The 19,969-nt window shown below is 43.8% G+C and overlaps 1 protein-coding gene across 1 annotated transcript; it reads right to left on the bottom strand.

The window, feature by feature from the left end:
* Positions 1–2,515: 2,515 nt before the first annotated feature.
* POM121 (POM121 transmembrane nucleoporin) lies at positions 2,516–18,925 on the bottom strand. Its single transcript, XM_034421061.3, has 13 exons — positions 18,345–18,925; positions 16,028–16,243; positions 15,378–15,545; positions 14,257–14,337; positions 11,567–11,741; positions 10,265–10,377; positions 9,227–9,297; positions 8,484–8,608; positions 8,019–8,121; positions 7,251–7,424; positions 3,891–5,600; positions 3,122–3,244; positions 2,516–2,749 (listed from the first exon to the last, which is right to left on the bottom strand). Exons 1-13 carry the CDS (start codon positions 18,773–18,775, stop codon positions 2,655–2,657), a joined length of 3,585 nt encoding a protein of 1,194 aa, XP_034276952.1. The 5' UTR covers positions 18,776–18,925; the 3' UTR covers positions 2,516–2,654.
* Between the last annotated feature and the right edge of the window lie 1,044 nt (positions 18,926–19,969).

The raw sequence follows: 19,969 nt of genomic DNA, 5'->3' as shown, positions 1-19,969 counted from the left end.
TGTCAGTGTGGACATACTGAAATGGGAACTTGCAGAATACTGGGTTTTGGCAAAAAAACATTGTAAACCAAGGTCATGTGACCACAGGATACTGCAATGCCCATAAATGTGGGGCAGCTACTGAGCGCCCAAAATGCAGTCATGACCCTGGGGCTTGGGGCAGCCACCAGAACTTGGGACCAGGCTGTAATTATCTTTGGGGGGAGGGTGGGTGTATCTGTGGAAGACCACCTCTATGGATGTCTTGAGAGAAACTGAGCTGGAAAGTTCATCCCTATCCTGTGGGAAGAGGACCCTTTTCAATGTTTGTAGGAAACAAGTGTGAAAGGAAAGTGAAAACCACTGGAACAGAGACTAGCATCTTTTATTGATCTGTCAAGCCACTCCAGGAGGCTATTTGGCCAAAAAAACAGAGTAAAAAACATTCTGGCTCAAGCAGTTTTATTTTAAATCAACATAAGCAAGGAAAAGAAATTGCACAGTCACACTAAAACCCTTGACAGGAATGATCCAAGTCTCCATTGCAACTTTTAAAAAAGCCAGCCCATTCTTTTTATTTTTACGTAATTCATTTCATTCACACACAGCAATATCTTGGTAACAAAAAGGTGCTCTACCTTTATAGGGGTGGGTGGGGACAGCTGCTTCCCAGCTGGAGAAATGACCGGTTCATTGCAGACTCAGGGCACTAAGGAAACACCTCCCCACGTTGCTGGCAGAGGACTAACCACCCACCCCTTCCACTGCCATATGTGGAGAGATGAAATATGAGCTGTTATTAAGAATATTAGTTAACTGGTCAATATTAACTAATATATTAAATAATGGATGGGATTCTTGAAGATGGCCCTTTTCCCCAACAAAGTTAGTCTCTGTCCCAAGCTATCACTAAAATGGCCGTTCTTTTACAAGCCACACATCTGCCTTCCCTCCAAGTGACAAGCACCGACTCAGATTCACTTTCCCAGCCCGACTTAAACGTGCAAGAGCTCTCAAGCATTATGGAACAGACCGAGCCACACTCACATTATTCAACAAACACATGAAACACTGACCTGTGAAGCCTGAGGGGGTGGTGGCAAGAAAGCAGATGTTCCCCCCACTTCCCTATAAGCCCTGTTGTCTCGTAACAGCACAGGCAAATTGCTAATGAACAACTTTGTACTTTCACACCTCTATGAACCAAGCTTGAAGGAATTTAAAGGCAATTTAGCTTAAATATAAAAATAAAGTTTCACTTTGTTAAAAAATGTTTAAATATTTTTTTTTTTAAATTTAGAATTAGGCAGGCTCACGCATACATTCACACCACTGGCAGCTGGCCTGACTTCCAAGAACAAAACTGGCTGAGAAGAACCGTTTTTGTTGCCGAGCTGCTTGTCTACCCGCAATGGCTGACTGCTGTGACTCTTTTAAGTTGGAAAAAAAAAATCAGATTTCAGCCAGAGCCCCACAGGGCTTATGATTTTACTCTTCCACCTTACAAACATTTTTCTTCCCTACTCTAAAGCTCAGCACAGAACGAGAACTTTTCACAAGGTCCTGGAGCCACCAAACATCAGGGAGGTATGTCTTCCTCTGAAGGCCTTGGGTCCAGACCCAAGGTGGCACTTCCAGCCTTCCAAAGTTGAAGTCTTCACATTTCATTCAGCACATGTAGCCATGCAGTGACTGTCCACACCCAATTAGGCAGGGTTCGTCTCCGTTGGAGACAGGTACCCTGAAAAATGTTTACAACAAGTCCGGCATTACCAACATGCCGCCACACATACAATTCAATTCTTCCTCCAAACTCAATTCACAGAGCAATAAAAAAAGAACACAAACATACTGTGAGCAAAACACAGACATTTGAAGGGGGGGAGGAGGGCAGAGGGAAAGGAAAGGCTGCAGAAATGAAAAGCTGTAGGGGTGAATGGCACCATCTTCCTCACCAAACGGTCATGGAAAAAGCAGACCAGTGAGGGAGATTCCCCCTGGATCTCCGATACCAAGATGTTTCTCCATTTCATGTTGCTATCCAACTACATCTCTGCTGTTAGGCTCTGTAGCCACAGCTAACAATGATTAACATCCCAACTCAGTGCTAAAACCACATGAAGCCAAAAAGCATTGGCAAGACAGGGTGGCTATCCTAATAGGACAGAGGGGGTCTTTCTGTGGACCGTATTTTGATGTGAATTTGGATCAAGGAAGCCCTGAAGATTCTCTGGAAAAGGCTCCCAAAGAGAGAAGAAACTGAGGATGGGAGCTAACAGTTGGTTTCAATCAGAAATGTTTATATGGCTGCAAGCCAAATACTTTCCCCGACACCCTTCACTAAGCAGCCAAAAAGGAATGAAGTTAAGAACAGAGAAAGAAGGGAAGATTAATGGGAGAGGTCCACAGGGAGAAGGGAAAATAGAGGATATGTACAAATTTTTCATCCAGACTCAGCCATAGACTGTTCAAGTAAAAAGGGCTTAAGTTTCTCCTATCCCGTTTGAAGGGGTAAAAATCACTCTTTGATCCAGAATAGCTTCCCGTGGTTGTTATAGAAAAAGAGACTCCCAGGACAGTCCAGCTGAATAAGTCTTCCTTGGGTAGTACGGTATTAGGAGGATCTGTCAGCAGATCAACTGGGAGTTGAAATCCAGGCAGGAAGCTGCTCCTGGTTACTTTTTACGAGTATGCTGCCTCCGGGCCTGCAGCCGTTGGCGAGTTCCTGTCTTGGATCCTGCTCCAATGGAGAAGGAGCCTGTCGCTGGCCCTGGAGGGACAGAAAAGTAAAAGGTCTCCCTTCAGCCTTTTCACAAAGGCTGTTTGGGCATAGAAAGTACGCCAAGTAACTTGTGGGGTTGCATAACTTGTTACTCATGACTGATTTTTAATCTCTAGCCTCTTTCGAAGAATGTGCCATCAACATCTGGCAATATCCATGATAATGCCACAATAATTTTGGGTTTAGAACTATGATGTTAACCCTTGCATTAATAATGCATTTTGTTTTAAATCCTCTCATCCCCAGACCCACAAAACAAACAAAAATTGTTCTGCAGCGATTTAACTATTTTACTGTCTGATCCCTGCATTCTAAATGTTGCAAAAAGACTTGTAATAGAATCAACTTCCAAATCCTTACCAAAACCAGGTGTCCCTCCTCCAAAGGCGGGGGTGTTGGGTGTTCCAAAGGAAAGGTTGCAGCTCCCTACTGTGCCACCACCTGGTGTAGGTGTACTTTGCCCAAATGTAGGTGTGGGAGTTCCTAATCACAAAATAGTAGCAAAGCAAAGTGTCTATTGGAGAACAAAGTCACATTATGGAGAAACAAGATCACCAATCCCTGCCTGACATTGTCAGACACACTTGAATGACAGGAACCACTTTCTCTGAATGTTTTATACAAAAGATGATTGTTTTATCCCAATACAAGAACAGCAAAGGAGTCTATCAGCCCTTTCACCTCCATTCTACTTTCCTCCCAAAATCAGCCAAGGCATCGTCGGCCCAGAAATGCCTGCCTTTCCTTCATTTCCTCACCTGCAACTTGGTCCAATCTATGGCCGCCTAAATTGGGCTCAAGTCTATTCATCTCAATCACCTGCACTTAAAGCAATGTTTGTTGTAGTGAGCACAGGGAAACAAATAAGAGCCGAAGGAAATGAGACTTGGATTTAGGAGACAGAATGGAAACAGAATCTGGTCAGAGCTGAAAAATCTTTGCATGTGTCTTCCTGAGCAGAAATACGAATTCACCTACTCTCATGCCCTCTCTAGACCACGCCCTAGGAATCAAAACAGCCCACCAGAATAGCAAAACTACAAAAAAAACCCGAGCAACACCCCCCCGCCACCCCGGAATAATAAGTAGGAGTATTGAACAGGCAAGAGGCCAAGCAAAGGGGACTCACCTCCGAATGCTGGCTTGCTCTCAGGTGTACTTGGGATGCTGAAAGCAAAGGCAGAGTTTTGGTTCTGGGCACCCAGAGGGTTTTGTGCCAAGGAAGTTCCAAAGGGTGTCACTCCCTCTGCAGCTCCACTCTGCCCACTGCCGAAACTGAATCCAACTGTGGGCACTCCTGTGCCTGTAGCGCTGGCACCAACACCAAAAGCACTGCCTGCCACACCTGGGGGATTCGATGCCCCAAAGGTGAACGGAGCTTGGGCTGACCCTCCAAACACAGAGCTTCCTGTGCTGCTGCTCGTAGTCTGAGTGCTGGATGTGGTGGCTGTCCCAAAAGAAAAGATGGACGATGCAACTCCAAATGCTGGCTGGGAAGTACTTTTGGCTCCAAAAGATGCCAAGGGGCCAGCCCCTCCAAAAGGGGTCTGCGAAGAGCTACCAAATGCTGGCTGGGCTGCAGGTTGGGCTACTGAACCAGTGAAGCTGAAAGGAGTCCCAAAGTTCAGGGGTCCTGCTGCCGGAGGCTTGAGAGCTGCCTGTTGGCCCTCAGAGACACCTGAATCAAAAGCCAGCTGGCTTGTAGCTGCAGGGTATGGAGGGGGTGGTTTTGAGGCAGCCCCAAAGGTACTGCTGAACGCAGAGGTGCAAGATCCAAATGTCAGTGGAACTTGTGTGGTGGCTGATGGTGCTGAAGAAGCCTGCGTGGAACTGCTGCTGCTGCCACTAAAAATGCTGAAGCAAGTATTAGCTGTGGTGGCGGCGGCAGCAGCAGCAGCAGCAGCAGCAATAGTGGGAGCTGAGTTAGTGGTGCTGGAGGGCGCCAAGAGATTGACAGCGGCGCCTGTAGGAGCAGCTTGCTTGCTAAACTGGAAAAGGGACATGGCAGCTGTGCTGGCATTGGGTGCAGCCCCAAATAGCATGGGCTGGGATGCCAGCGTGGAGACAACAGTGGCAGGAGTGTTATTGCTGCTGTTGTTGTTGGGGGCAGTGGCAGGGGATGGGATGTCTGGCCCAAAACTGAACACAGGTTTGCTCATGGAGACAAATGTCACGCTTGCTGTTCCAGGGGGTGACACCGAGGTGGTAACAGTGGCGTCTGGGAGAACAGGGAGCCCTAAGCTGCTCGAGGCATTGATGGCAGGAAGGCCAGACGATGCTGCTGGCTGAGGGGCCTGACTGAATGTGAAGGGAGAAGATGATGTGGTGGTAGGCAGGACAGCAGTTGCTGGTGTGGACAGTGATCCAAAGATGGGTTTGAATATGCCGCTGGGAGCAACAGGAGGTGCCAAAGAAGGCACAGATTGCGCAGTGGCAGAAACCACAGTGGTGCCACTTGTTGAGAAGCCAAAGTTCTCACTTTTTGCTGGGCTGCCAAACACTGGTTTGAAAACAGGCACCGTGCTGGGCACAGAAGATGATGGCGTTGTTGCAGCTGGAGGTTTGTCGGCTGAAGGACTTGTGAGGATCCCAAAAAGGATGCTGGGTTTTGGAGCAGATGAGGGCCTGGCTGGAGTATGGCCCAGCTCAGAAGCAGCTGTCACCAAACTGCCTGCGCTACTGGTGGGGAGGGAAGTGCCTGAAGGAGGAGCAGCAGTGGAAACAGGTGCGTTGAGAGCCAGAGGCTTAGGGGATGTCACTGTCACAGAGGAGCTCAAATCCAGTGAGGCAGAGAAAGCTGGTAGCTGAGGGCTGCCTGTAGTCCCTGGAACTGTCTTGGCTGGAGGGGAGAGAAGGGAAAAGGGAGAAAGCACTCCATTACTGTAATTAGGAGACACTGTTCCACAGTAAACCATTAAGAAAACTTATTTATTTACATCAGACAATCTGGAATACATAAATGTTAACTTCTCTCCTCCTTCTGTATTTACTGCAGAAAAGAATTTGTTTTGCTTTTTTATAGACAGAGGAAAAGGGTGAAATTTCCATACTTTAACCCTCTTAAACAATCTAATCTGTCACTACAACCAGGGGAGATGCTCAAGAATTAAATACCTGAAATTAAAGAATTAAATTTCTGGATAAATAAAAAAGGCAAAAATATTTCGGATTTATTGTCCAGCATGGATGGAGTGTGGAGAACATTTCTTTAGGTTGCATTATAAACATTTCACAATCTATTTTATCCTCTCTTGTGTGATATAGGCCATTCTGTTTGTTAATCTCCAGAAAATGGTCTGTAACAGTCAGCTATTTGGCATTCAGGAACTAGTTTAACAGGATTATATCTAATTAGAAATTCTGATAAAATCAGATAAAAAGCTGATTAAAATTCTATAAAACTGAACATTAAAAACATTGTTTAAGAATTTTCCAAATTACTCTAAATGAGCCAAGAAAGGAGAATATTTGTAACTCAGGGTTGAAATGAGGGGTCCTTGGTACTCTCTGAGCTTGCTTGTTTTCTTGCTGATGTTTATTACCCAAACCAGGTAACATCATGATGTTACCTAGTTTGGGTGATGAAATGTCTGCAAGAAAACAACCAAGATCAGAGAGCACCAAGAACCCCTCACTGCTCTAAATGTCTCCTAAAAAGAACATACTCCAGTTCTTTAAAAGAAAACCAATGAATGGACTGAACAGGTCCCTGGAGGAAGGAATTTCTCAAAAGTAAAAACAAAGCTGGCAATTTGCCAGGCCTGAGGAGTTCAAGTATCTCCAACATCTGAGTAAAGAACTGAGTTCAGGGAAAGCCTGCATTCTGGTCTCCAGAAACTTTGGTGGGCAAGAAGATCTCTAGTCCTTTTCTCTTAATAACTGTAAAAAATATTTTAAAAGAAAGAGAACATTTTTCCTTATGAAGAAGGTGAGGAACAATCCTTTTTCTGTATGGAAAAATGCATACTTGCCAGCTTAAATTGCTTCTGCCTTTCCCCTGTGGCTAAAGAGGAGAAAGGAACAGCCTTGTCAGTTAAACATGTTAGCTGAATAGTTCCTGCATTATAAATACAAGGAATTCATGAATTTGTGGGACCATCTGATTTTTTTTTTAAAGCTAAGCTTTAAGGCTATGAAGTTCAGCCTGCTTCTGGCTCTTTGTAAAGGAAGAGAGGGAAGCAAGAGTCTGTATTCTGACACAGAATACTCAGAATAAACTTTTTAATGGAACCATCCATATTTTAATGAACATAAATCAAAACTCTAACCCTATCCCTCTCTAGAGTCACCAGATTAGGCCTAGATTATTTACAGGAAATTTAGTCCTCATCCCCTTGCATTCATTCATCAACATCCAATTCTATAGGAAGCTGCTGAATACTTAAGAACAGTTTCAGATCCACAAGTTTCAGACCACAGGCCTTTTATTGCACTCCAATGTTCTTCAAAGGCAGGCAATGAATGCCCCTTTCCCTCTGAAATTGCTCACCTGCTTGTGCTGAAGAGCTCTTTCCTTCTTGCATGTTCTTCAAGCTCTCCAGAAGGGGATTGGTTGCGGCAGTAGAGATGGGCAATGACACAGGTGTTGGTTTGGTGGAGATCAGTGGAAAGTTCAAAGTTTGGGATGAAGAGGTGGTCTCCACGGGTGGGCTTGGGGTAGAATCTGTTGGGAAAACCATCAGAGCTTTCTGGCAATTTCAAAGTCACTAGAATCCACTATCTAGCATCTGCTGACATTAAAGCCAACTAATGAATCTGACTAGCAAGAACCAACAGAACAAGCAAAGAAGACAAAGAAGACCTGCACAGAAAGAAAGTCACTCTCATTACCCACTTTTCATTTGTAAAGGTAAAGATTTCCCAATCAGTCGTGACCGACGTTAGGACATGGTGCTCATCCGTGTTTCTTGGATGAGGGAGCCAGTGTTGTCCAAAGACAATTTCCGTGGTCATGTGGCCAGCATGGCTATATGCCAAAGATGCACGGAACGCTGTTACCTTCCCACCAAAGTCACCTTCCCACCTATCAATCTACTTGCATTTGCAAGCTTTCGAACTGCTGGACGGGCAGGGGCTGGGGCAAGTAACAGGAGTTCACTCTGTTGGGTCTCTGAACCCAGGTTGTCAGCTCTCCAGCTGACAAGCTCAGTGTCTTTAACCCCTGAGCCATCGCACCCCCTATTTAGTTTGTATAAATCTCTTATTTGGGGGGTAGATTCCCAAAGGACAGCCTGGAGCAGACAACAAGAACACCTACCAATGTTTTCTTCTAAGACTTTGTTGAACCACTGTAGTGTTGCTTTCTTCTCTGCATCCAAGTCTTCTGGGGTGACTGTATAGCCCAGTTGAGGTGGTGGAGGCTGCCAAGAAAACAACATCTTAAGCATTTGTTCTGAAGGCGCAAAACAGCACTTTCATAAATAGCACCAAACAAAAGACAGAGGTGTTCTTCCCCTAGCTCTGGGAATGTATAAATAAACCTAAAGATTACATGAATTTAGTGCTTCCCACTTTTTTCTCAGGCATCAAGGGATGTGGTGTGTTTGACTAAAGTCAAAAGCTTAGCAACACCCATCCTACTCAATCTAACTATCTTGTCTTCTTGGCTGGATACTTTATCACCTGCCATATGGTGTCTTCCGTACTCAACTCAACTATGTACTCAACAATTCTTATTCCTGGAAAAAAGGAGGGAAAGAAAGAAGTCCCTGAAGAGTCATACCAAGGCAAAATTATCTCCATGATGAGCTGAAAGTAGCTGAATCTTCCGCTTGCGCTTGCCATTGCTTCCTGATGAAGATGGTGAACTCACATAGTTGCTTTTATTCTTCAAGGGTGATTCTGAAACTGAGACCAAGTTGACAAGTTATGCATGTGGCTACCCAATCAGAAGCAGCTCAGGCTTCTGCAGTAGTAATGATCTATGTCTAAACACAAAATCTTTGAAGACTTAAAAACAGACAAGCATAATATGAACATAGAGGCTTCAAAAAAGTAAATAGAACGAAGCTAGGCTGGTGTACAGTAAGAATATTTATATGAATCAGTATTATCAATTAAAATTTCAATATTTCCTCAGAGATATCAATATATTCTGTAAGTGTTCTTAACAAAACCTCCCAATTGATTAGAAAGCATTCAACAGAGGGAAGAAAAATACAGTGCTAAGATCTCTTAGCAGTCTTCACAGGTAAAGAACTGGGACTCAGAATATAGATCTGAAATATTGAAACACTACTTTGCCATTATTGCATAGGTGATTTTTTAAAATTCTGAGCAACTGCAAAGTCATGTCAATCCATTTGTCACTCTGTTGTGAAACAGAGGCATTCTCCCGCCTTACTGACAATGTAATTTTTATTTACCTTTTTTGTTTTAGGATCCTCCCGTCACACCCCAGACTCAAAGCGGCCCCTCCATTTTGCTCTCCAATCCTTCTTGGCCCATCCCACCCCCAGAACTTACTCTTCTCTTCCTCTGTCTCTTTGTCTGCTGTCACAGGCATTTGCGAGTTGGATTTCTGAGGCTCTTCTTCACTGTAGCAACAGGAGAAAGCAAGTGAAAGAGAATGCTTAAGCAATTTCTTTTGAACTTCTGGCTCGAAGATTTGCAGAGGGACAGTCAGAGATAGGAGGATGATCTGCTTCCCTCATCCCTACCATTCTTCCTCCCATATACTATTGTCATTCATTTTATGGACAGTAGCTGGCCATCTACCCTTTGGATGTTGGTTTGAGGAGATTCTCAGGATAATGCAAGCAGGCATCTTATGAAAGCAGTCGCCCGAGTGTGTTGCTCTGAAGACCCCATAGTAACAAAAAATTTCAAGCAACAGATTGCAAGACAACAACCCAAATCATTGCTAGCTCTTTCAATTTATCTAATGGTTAGGTAAAGTTCAGAAATGCAGTTTGGTAAAATGTCATGGAAAATGCTTTTTATTTAATAGTCAACTCTCTTTTCAATAAATACACCCCCCACCCCATAAAAGCTCAGACAGGATCTTGCCTATTAAAAATCACATGCAAAAACCTTCTCTTTTTTGCAGAAGACTGATCTTCACAATATGTTTAAACGCAGGAAAGATGTCTTGGTTAACTTTGCAATTAAACAAGGGGAGGGATGAAACATATGCCGTAGATATATTTAGAGAGCACCAACTGCTGATATAGTGGTTAAAGCATCAGGCTAGAAACTGAGAGACTCTGAGTTTGAGTGCTGTTTTAGGCATAAAGTGAACTGGATACCTTGGGCCAGTCACTCACTCTCAGCCCTAGCAAGCAGGCAATGTCAAAACCACTTTTAAATCTTGCCAAGAAAACTGTATGGATTTCTGCAGGCAGTTGCCAGAAGTCAACATTGGCTTGAAAACACAAAAAAAGGCAAGTTTATGGAAACCAGAGTATCTACCAGAAAGAGGCCTCAAAAGAATTGCATCCTTCCAGCTACTGAGAACCGTAAGTCTAAGGAATATCAAAAAGGGTAAAGAAAAGCTGCCCTTACGTGATGTTGGAACTGGGATATCTTGCTTTCTTGTTAGGCCTTTCAGGTGTCTGAGACCGAGAGGATGCTGGGCTGGAAAGAGGAGAGGAACTTGGTCCCGTTCTCTTCCATAGCTAAAGGAGAGAAAATAAAGCATGAAATACTATTGGAAACAAGAAGAATATTTTCAATATCTTATTTAGGTTTTAAGCAGAACATTTATATAGAGAGGAAATTAAATTAATGTAATCCCTTTTGAGATCTACTTACACGGGAAGTGAATGGCAAAAAGGATTTTCCATGATTAAACGCTGCCATCTAAAACCTATACAGTTATAATAAACTTGCCTTGGAATCCCTCATGCCACTTTTATTCTTCAACCCCTATCCAACTGCTGGCCCCTGTAATATTGTTGCTCTACTAGGTTCCCCAACTCAACTGTATCTCCTTGTCTCAGTCTCTTGGTAGACTCTGCCTGGATAGATCAGCATTCAGTAGGCTTATTTGTTGTGAGGAAAAAGTTAGACTTACTCCCCTGATGAATCTGCCCAAGTATAGCCATAGCAGCTGGCTACCTTCAGGTTTTGTGGAACTGTCAGCTAGATTGCCAGATTTCCTGGCTGTTTGATTCTAATGGGCTTTTCTAATTCTGTCTGTTGCCTACAAGAGCCCTGATCATTTTCTGCAATGGCTGATGGGTATAAAACCAAGGACCTTTGAACAATTCAAGAGAGGCTGCACATACTCCACTTTTATTATTTGGATGGATATGTGATGAAGATATCACCAGGTATGGATATCCATATGTGCCCTGCAGGTTCAGCTGCCAACTGGGACTGTCAAAGTCACTAGGATCTTAGTAAACAACCTGGATAACAATTATCAGACTACGTGAAAGGATTTAATGGAGTAGTGTAACTTTCAGCATACAAATCAGTAGCAAGGTTTGTCCACCTCTGATAAATCCACCAAATAAGTAGGCAACTCCAGACCCTCTTCTGATACCTTCCATTCATACTCCATATCAGATCCCATGAAAATCTTGGATTGAATTCATAGATCATTTTACAATAATTTATGAAAACTGGCAAACTAAACTTCACTGATCTGCAGTCATATTTTTACATTTTAAGAGTAAAATCCTTTATTGCTATATTTATTCTTCTAATTTGAGAACACAGAAACTAATATTTGTATGCAGATTAATCAAGTTTTGTTCAAGAGAACAGCAAGTTATCATCACATCTTTGTTCTGGGAAATACAACTGGGAAATACCTACAGTATCTTATGCATTAAAGGAGTTAATCATCTAACAATGTACCTGTGAGAGACCTCTGGTAGAACTGTATGAGCTGGCAATAGCATTGCGGATGGAGCTTGGTATACCACCCACAGACAGACTATTCACAGAACTGAGGGAAGAAGTGCGCGATCTCTTAGAGGAGCAATCTTCTAGGCAGTGGGAAGGAACAAGTCCCCGCTTCAGAGAGCCAGGTCTATGAAAAGAGACAGCTGTTATAGGTTTGCTGCAAGACAATTAGATGCATTTTGCAGAAGCACAACTTCCAAAGTGCAATGAAGAAACTTACCTTGCTTCTTATGGTTTACAAGCACAAAGACTACAGAATACATTTCCAGCAGAGCCAAACTGGAATCTTCTCTCCAGGAAAAAGCCCTTGGAATTATGTTCCAGCTTTCAGAGCCCATTTATCCAACTCAAAAGAAATCACGTTCTCTTCCATAACTTCAAAGTACAGAATGCACTCTCCCAAGAGCTCAGTGAAGCTATCTCTCTTTAGCCAGGTATTTAAAATCTTATATATGTATTTATCTTTCATAAATATATTTTTATATGTTTTCTAGAAGTATGAAAGATAAAAATGCTCAGCTCACACCCCTACCTTTGAAAGATCTGTGAAACTAAATCTCTTTAACCAGATATTTAAAATCTTATTTATATATTCATCTTTCGTATTTCTAGACTCCCCCAAGCTTTCCCAAAGAAGGACTCAGGGTGCTGTACAATATAACTGGCAAGTAAAATGACATAGAAAAATTAATATTAAAATTAAAAATCAAATCTAAAATGGCCTTTTAATGTTGGATTATTATAGGAGGGAGGGGCTCTCAAGGGACTAGCCAGCCCCATGGTTGCATGGTTCTCTGTGCCCCAACATGCAAGTTCACAGAATTTTGATCCCTTTGCAGAAGGCCAAGGGATTGGGGGCTTTCCTCATTTCTGGGAGCAGGATGTTCCATAAAGCAGGGGCAATGGCAGAGAAGGCTCTCTTCCTAGACTCTACCAGTCAAAATTCTTCGACTGATGGGGTCTGTAGCATACTTTCCCTGCCTGCGATGCATTGATGAGATTGGGAGAAGTCAGTTCCATAGGTACTTTGGTCCTATGCCATGCAGGGTTTATAGATGATACCTAAGACCTTGAATTGGACCCAGAAGCAAAATGGTACCCAGTGCAGTTTGCAGAGCAGGGGTATTATATGTGCTCTTCTTCAGGCACCCAGTATGGCTTGTGCAGCTGCTGTCAACCCTGAAGTGAACCTGGCTGAAGCTATCTTGGAGGCTTCAGAGTTGCCACACAACGGAGGGAGGGGGGAAATAGTTAGATAAGGTTTTGTAGCCAAAACAATAAAGTTTTCCTGTGGGAACCAAAGACATTCTCACAGGTGGCTGGCCAGAGGAGGAGCAACTAACCCAGCAACCGGCCAGCACCTGGAATGGACAGTGTGACCAGTGACTTGGGGGGAAAGAGGAAACTTTTACTTTTAATTAGGTGAATAATGCGGGAAATTCCAGAGTCGGCTTCCACCAGTTGTGCCAATATGAAATATCCAATAAACTGTTCTTTGAAGAACCTGCCTACCTCCGAGTTCTGTTTTCTATGGGTGCATTTCTTAGAACGCTGACAGCTGCATTCTGTGCCAGCTGAAGCTTCCAGATACTTTTCAGAAGTAGCTCCATGTAGAATGCATTGCAATAGTTCAATCAGGACATGACCAGAGATAGAGACTCCCTGTCCAGGAAAAGGCATAACTGGAGCACAACATGTAGTTAGGCAAAGGCCCTTCCGGCCATGGCCATCAGCTCTCCAAGCATCAGGTCTGTCTGGGGTAGTACAATTCCATCCAAGACCAAAGATGATAAACTCCTGGGTACAGAGGGGCCTACCTACAGCCACTTGGACTTACCGCGGTTAAGCTGAAGTCTGCCGTTTCCCCATCCAGATCCTTCGGCTTCCAGCCATTGTAAAACGATGTCCACTGCAATACTCAATTCACCCAGGACGGAGATATATGACTGGGTGTCATCAGTATATTGGTGATACCTCACCCCATGGAGATAGATGATCTCACCCAGCAGTTACATGTAGATGTTGATAAGGAGCGGAGAGAGCACCAAATCCTGTAACACTCCATAAAGGAAGGCCCATGAGTTGGAGCTTCTCACTCCCTATCAACACTGACTGGGACCAGCCTTGAAGGAAGGAGGTAAACCAGCACAAAACTTTGCTGTCCAACCCCAACTCCTCAAGTTGGCCCAAAAGGACATCATGATTGATGGTATCAAAAGCAGCTGAGAGGACAGGGAGAATAAAGATGGAAGCACCACCTCCATCCTGCTCCCGCCAGAGATCATCCATGAGTGTGACCAATACAGTTTCAGTCCTGTATCCAGGCCTGCAACCCGACTGAAAGGATCCAGATAACCTGTTCCTTCCAGGACCCTCTGGAGTTGCAATGTCCCCATTTTCTCTACCACCTTTCCTAAAAATGTCTGCTTCACCTACTTCTCTAATTTATTTAACTGAATTACACACACACACACTATAATCTGAATCCTTCAACTGACAGGAGAAGTAACAAATAGGGAGAAAAGGGTTTAAACATGTCCCCCAAGCAAATATTCTGTCTCTTTTCCAGAATTTATTTGATCGTTTGTTAGCACTATAAAAGGAAAACATTTCTCATTCACAGCAGAGCTCCTGGCACTTACTTGGGCACAAGAGATGCAGGTGCTCCATTGGCCACCAAGGGCTCAAATGCAGAATGACCACTTCCAGTACTATCATGGCGCCTGCAGAAAATAAAAAAAGATTAAAAGAATGATTTCAGGTGGGATCAAGAACACATTCAGTCTACCAGCATTCCCAAAGATCTCTGGTTCAACTAGCTCACTATAACGAACAAGTTCAATTCTATCTATAGGGAGGCTGATCAGAGGAAGAGAAAACACATTTTGGCATTTTTTCAAAGATGAATCAGAAACAGATTACAATTTGAAAAAGTTATTTAATATTTAAAATATTTAAAACTTAAACTTAAAATGCCATGAGTAATGGTAGCAGTTCCAGTACTATTATCGCACGTGCTATAACCCTTCATCGCAGGGAAAAAAATTCTCCAAGTATAGCAGTCTTATTGAAAATAGTTTGTACAAAGTCTATGAAACAATTTATTGGCTTTATATCAAAAGATCAAGAAATACAACTGCAATTTCTGAAAATAAGTTATCTGTATTCAAAATAAAAAGAATATCCCAAAAAATAATGGGCAAAAATGATTGTTCCAGATGTTAGAGAACATTAGATATCAGATGTCCCAAACCATAATAAGGTGCATATTTTGTACATTCATTCCTGCCTGCCTTTGTCAGATTTTTCAATTATTAGCATGGTAGTAGTATGGTCACAGAGTAATTAGAGTCAAAGTGTGGGGTAATCTGATATTAATTTACAGAAGGTATTGGAGGAAATATTGGTGCAAGCATTCTAATTCTTCTAAGCCCTGTTGCTTTGTAGAACAAGTCCTGGCCGCAGCTTGTTTACATACAAAACTATGTTTGCTGCAAATCTATTATCTGTTTGTTGTAGTGTAGACCCTGCTAAACTTCTCATACAGAACTTTTACAAGGAATGTGGAAGAATCTTGATCTGAGGATTAAAATACTAAAACATGCCCCTATGTAATCAGTATTGCTATGATCCGTCTCAGAGAGTGTTTTGTTCAGATTAATTTGAGTTCCCCTCAACTTTAACCAAAGCGTTTAACTACTGTGCTAACTTTCCGGAGTCTTGTTCTGCAGCATGCAGGAGGAGACCATTAGTCATTAGTTACCTCTTCTTGTTCTCTTGACCATTTGGAAAGTTCTGGTCCTCCTCTTCTTCCTCCACAGCTCTCTTCCGGCTCTCTTTGAGAGCATTCAAGACAGTTTCTTTTGCACATGGATCCAGGATAGTATTAGACGTTGAAGAGAAAGCCACAGGAGAAACCAACTGCTCCAACCTGTCAGATGAAATGACAGCAGTCACAAGAATGTGAATTTCCTCTCATTGTTCATATGATGCCCCAGGAACTAAGTTACCCATTCCTCATGCCCACAGGACCTATCCAATGGGATTCAAGTTGAAATCTGGCTGAATATAGGCAGTCTGTTCACATCAGTTCAGGGTTTACTTGTGACCTCACAAAATACTTCTAAGGTAATATGATGAGTGGTTAAGAAAACATTTTAGGGCCAAGAATTGTGGAGGCTGATGACAGGAAGAGGAATAGCTCAGTCAGTTCCACCAATCAACTAACCAAGATGTGTCCTAAGTAACTGGGCCACAAGGAAATAGCTTGAAGATCGCCAGGCTTTCCACAACATTTACATATATCACTATAAATCAGGAAGAGAAATGGGATCACTCCAAGAGAAGACCCTTTCTGCAGTCAAGCCTGCAAACCTAAAAACTGCCCAAAAGCAATTACTGAAGCAAACTCACAGCGGAGAACGGCCAATGCTGCTTTCTGGCCGAGCAATCTTCACTGTTACAGGGCTGTGGGCAATGCTAGAATGGTGAATGGATAGCCTGTTTTTCCGCCGATACTCATCCCAGCAAATTGAAGGCAAGGTTCCCAACGCAGCATATTGGGCTTGCTGGATAGGATAGCGCCGCCGAGGAGTCAGTGTAAAACGAGTGGATGGACTCAGGTGATCCCTAGAAAGAATGGAGAATAAAACATGTAATCAAAGAAAATGAAGAAATGATATAAGCAGCAAAACTGTTCCTGTTCAAAAGGCCAGCAGGAAACGCATCTCAGACTAAATATACAGCATCCTTTATATTCATTTATTACTCTTGTTAGCAAAGAATAGATACACAAAACCAAAATGCTTTAAGTCCTGTTTTCTCATTCAGCAATAGAAAGATATCACTTCCCATCAGTTCATAAAGTTATTTTAAAGTGCAAATAGAAAATCTATCACACTATTCTCAGCACATCAACATGAAGATCAATAAATCTAGAAAGTGATAGCATTATGTATTCAAGATGGTTTGCAGCAAACTTCAGCCATGGAATTCATTTGCTTATTTTTGAGTTGAATTTTTTATCTAATTACCCAATTTAAGTGAAAACTGAATCACTGGAGAATACCGATTTACAATAAGGACAGAACATCTGTCATGCACACAGAATAGCTGTTTACCTCGGCTAATACATTCAGCCTTGCTTACAACCTTGAGAAAAACCTTGATTCTTAGTTACTAGCAAGATCCACTTAGACTTCCAACTCTCTCCGTTCCATCACATTTGTCTGAATACAATATGAGAAAGCTGGCAAACGTGTCATAGACACATGCAGCAGCAAGGGAATTTGTGCTTCTCTACCAGGGAAACCCAGAGCACAGATGGAAGAGGAAACTGACAAGAGCTCTGATAAGGCAATAGTAATGGATGAGGGAAAGGACAAAAGAGCGTCTTGGGGAATGCAGTGAAATCAAGCTACGTTTAATATCAGAATGAATTGAGAGATCAAACATAGTATGATGAAGATGCTATGATTAAATTATTCCTCTTCCCCAGGCAGTATAAAGCACCCCAATCTCTCCAAACCTCTGCTTTTCATTTCCGTAAAACCAAGGTCAAGCAAAACAGTAACCACCTCTGACAAACAAAATGAAACGTGTATAGAGAGGAAGGAAAAGAGCCTCAGTAAAGGGAAAAGGATGGGATGAGAACCTGGCTCTAACCTGAGGGACTGAATGAAATTGTTAACAATTACAAAAAAAAACCCAACCCTACCATTAATTACAGGAAGCCCATAAAATGGGAGAAGATACAAAGCAGAAAGAACAAAAAGAATGCCGGGTATGAACAGCAAAAAGTAGTCCAACTTCTATAGAAGAAATGACTCATTCTGCATATAAGAGGTTCAAATACTAAGCTCAACTGCCTGGTCCAAAATATGCTTTAAGAACTCTCTGTATGTTTGTATGTACATATGCGTGTGTGTGCATGTGTGTGTATTTATAGTTTTATATACACATACCCACTCAAATAAGAGCTGCGCAAATATATGCATGCAGTCTGAATGTATACAGCTACGTTTTACCATATTGTGTACAAGCAGATGGGGAGAAGAGAACCAGGTTCTAGCCTGATTTTTCTCCAGTGGTTCCTTAACCAAGTTTGAAGGAAGTGTAAGCGTTGTCACTGGAATATTAGCGGGTGCCCAAAGGAAGGAGAAGAATCTATCCGGTCAAGTTTATGCTCTTCTTCCCTTTCACAACGGGGAGGACCCAAAAAGAACCCAGACAACGCTGTTCCAAGTGCCCCCTCCATTCCGGCACCACAGGCACACGAGCATGTACAGATTGCAATGCAAATCTCAGCAAGGGCTCGTCAAAGAAAGGAAGGAAGGAAGGTACAAAGAAAGGAAGGAAGGAAGAGAAAGAAAGGAAGGAAGGAAGGAAAAAAGAAGGAAGAAAGAAAGAAAGGAAGGAAGGAAGAGAAAGAAAGGAAGGAAGGAAGAAAGGAAGAGAAAGGAAGGAAGGAAGGAAGGAAGGAAGGAGGGAGGAAGAAAGAAAGGAAGGAAGAGAAAGGAAGGAAGAAAGAGAAAGAAAGAAAGGAAGGAAGGAAGGAAGGAAGAGAAAGGAAGAAAGAGAAAGAAAGAAAGAAAGAAAGAAAGAAAGACAGACAGACAGACAGACAGACAGACAGGAAGGAAGGAAGGAAGGAAGGAAGGAAGGAAGGAAGGAAGGAAGGAAGGAAGGGGAAAAAAAGCTGAGGGGCTCCTGTACAGTGAATTCCCCTTACCCGTAAATCTGCCCCCGCCTCCTTTCAGGCACGAGCAGTCCGGGCGAGGAGGAGCTCATGGAGGGCCCCCCGTTGGCCAGGACCGTATCGCTACTCTTGGAAGCAAAGGAGATGCGGTGGGTCAGCAAGGGGGTCCCCCTCCGGTCCTTGCTGCCGCCGCCTATTCCCGAGGAGACTATCCAGGATCCCGCAGCCGCCGCTGCCACGATCAGGGAGAGCGCAGCTCCGGAGAGGCCCAACACGAGCACCAGCAAAGAGAGCGACGCCGCCGCCAGTCCCGCCACCGCCAGCACCGCCACGGGAAAGGCCCAGGCTCCTTCCAGGAAGCCGGGACCGGCGGCCACCCTTCTCCTGGCCCGTTGCTGTTGCCGCCCCCGCCGCCGCGACGGAGGCCACCAGCCCCAGCCGGGCGCCGAGCCGCCCCGAGACATCGAGGCCGCGACGGCTGCCTAGCCCTCCCTTCCTCTCGCGGTTCCCCTTCCCTTGCCCGGCATGCACCGCGCGCCAAAGAGGAGCGAGCGACGGGCAGCCGGGCAGGCGAGCTGGGGGTGGGCGTGGCCTTCGAGGTTGAAGGAATTAGCGCGAAGAGAAAGGGGGCGTGGCGTCTCGTAGACTGGGGGGGGGGAGGTGGGGGGGAGGCGGTTGCCGGCGGCGTAGAGAGCCAGAGAGACCTTGAGGGAGCGGGGGAGGCGGGGGAGGGGGGAGCGCCCGTCCACTGACTGGTGTCTGAACTAGCTACCTGACCAAAAGGCGGCCTCAGTCAGTGCGGCTTCTCTTTCCGCCCATTTCCTTCTGAAGGGAAGTCTGTTAGAGATTCTCAGTCATCCAGGTCATGGTTGTCCCAAAGGTGCTTTTTTCAGGAGGCGACTGGACTTTCTGGTTTTTTTTTTCTTTTGAAGACGTTTCGCTTCTCATCCAAGAAGCTTCTTCAGCCCTGACAGGGATAGTGGGGAATGGAAGAATTTATATTCCTTGCAGACAGCTGGTTATTTGCATCCTTTCAGAGGGTCGTTGAAGCACTTGGAGGTTTATCTGTGTCCTCAGGGTCACCTGAGTGGTGTTCCTGGTTCCTGTAGTCTGCAATTATAAGGGGTGTGCATAAGAGCACTGCACTGTCCCTGTCCTAATGTTTCTTCTATTTGTATCTATTTTATGTATCCAATCCATGCTTAAACTTATTACCAAATACTTTCTTGACAAAAATAAATAAATAAAAATAAATAAAATAAAATACTTTTTTTTCTCTGGAAATCCCTTCCACACCACTCAAAGGGTGTTCATCCCAAACTGTACAGCTAAAAGTCTGTCAGAGATTCTCAGTCATCCAGGTCATGGTTGTCCCAAAGGTGCTTTTTCAGGAGGCAACTGGACTTTCTTGTTTTTTCTTTTGAGGACCTTTCACTTCTCATCCAAGAAGCTTCTTCAGTTCTGACAGGATAGTGGGGAATGGAAGGATTTATATTCCTTGCAGACAGCTGGTCATTTGCATCCTTTTAAGGGGTCACTAAAGCACTTGGAGGTTTGGTGACCCTGAGGACACAGGGTTCTTGGATAAGAAGTGAAACGTCTTCAAAAGAAAAAACAAAGTCCATTTGTCTCCTGAAAAAGCACCTTTGGGACTTCTG

Source organism: Pantherophis guttatus, chromosome 1, assembly GCF_059756535.1.
Source record: "Pantherophis guttatus breed Tessera chromosome 1, ASM5975653v1, whole genome shotgun sequence".
In the NCBI taxonomy this organism is placed as follows: Eukaryota; Metazoa; Chordata; class Lepidosauria; order Squamata; family Colubridae; genus Pantherophis; species Pantherophis guttatus.
The sequence above is the reverse complement of the archived record's forward strand: the minus strand, read 5'-3'. Positions and strand labels throughout refer to the sequence as shown.

Coding starts and splice junctions, on each gene's coding strand:
- POM121 (XM_034421061.3), bottom strand. CDS start 18,775: ATGTCTCGGGGCGGCTCGGCGCCCGGCTGGGGCTGGTGGCCTCCGTCG. Junction 11,742..14,256: donor CCTGCATCTCTTGTGCCCAA/GTAAGTGCCAGG, acceptor CTCTTTTCATAG/ACCTGGCTCTCTGAAGCGGG. Junction 7,425..8,018: donor AGTCTTAGAAGAAAACATTG/GTAGGTGTTCTT, acceptor TTTTCCCAACAG/ATTCTACCCCAAGCCCACCC.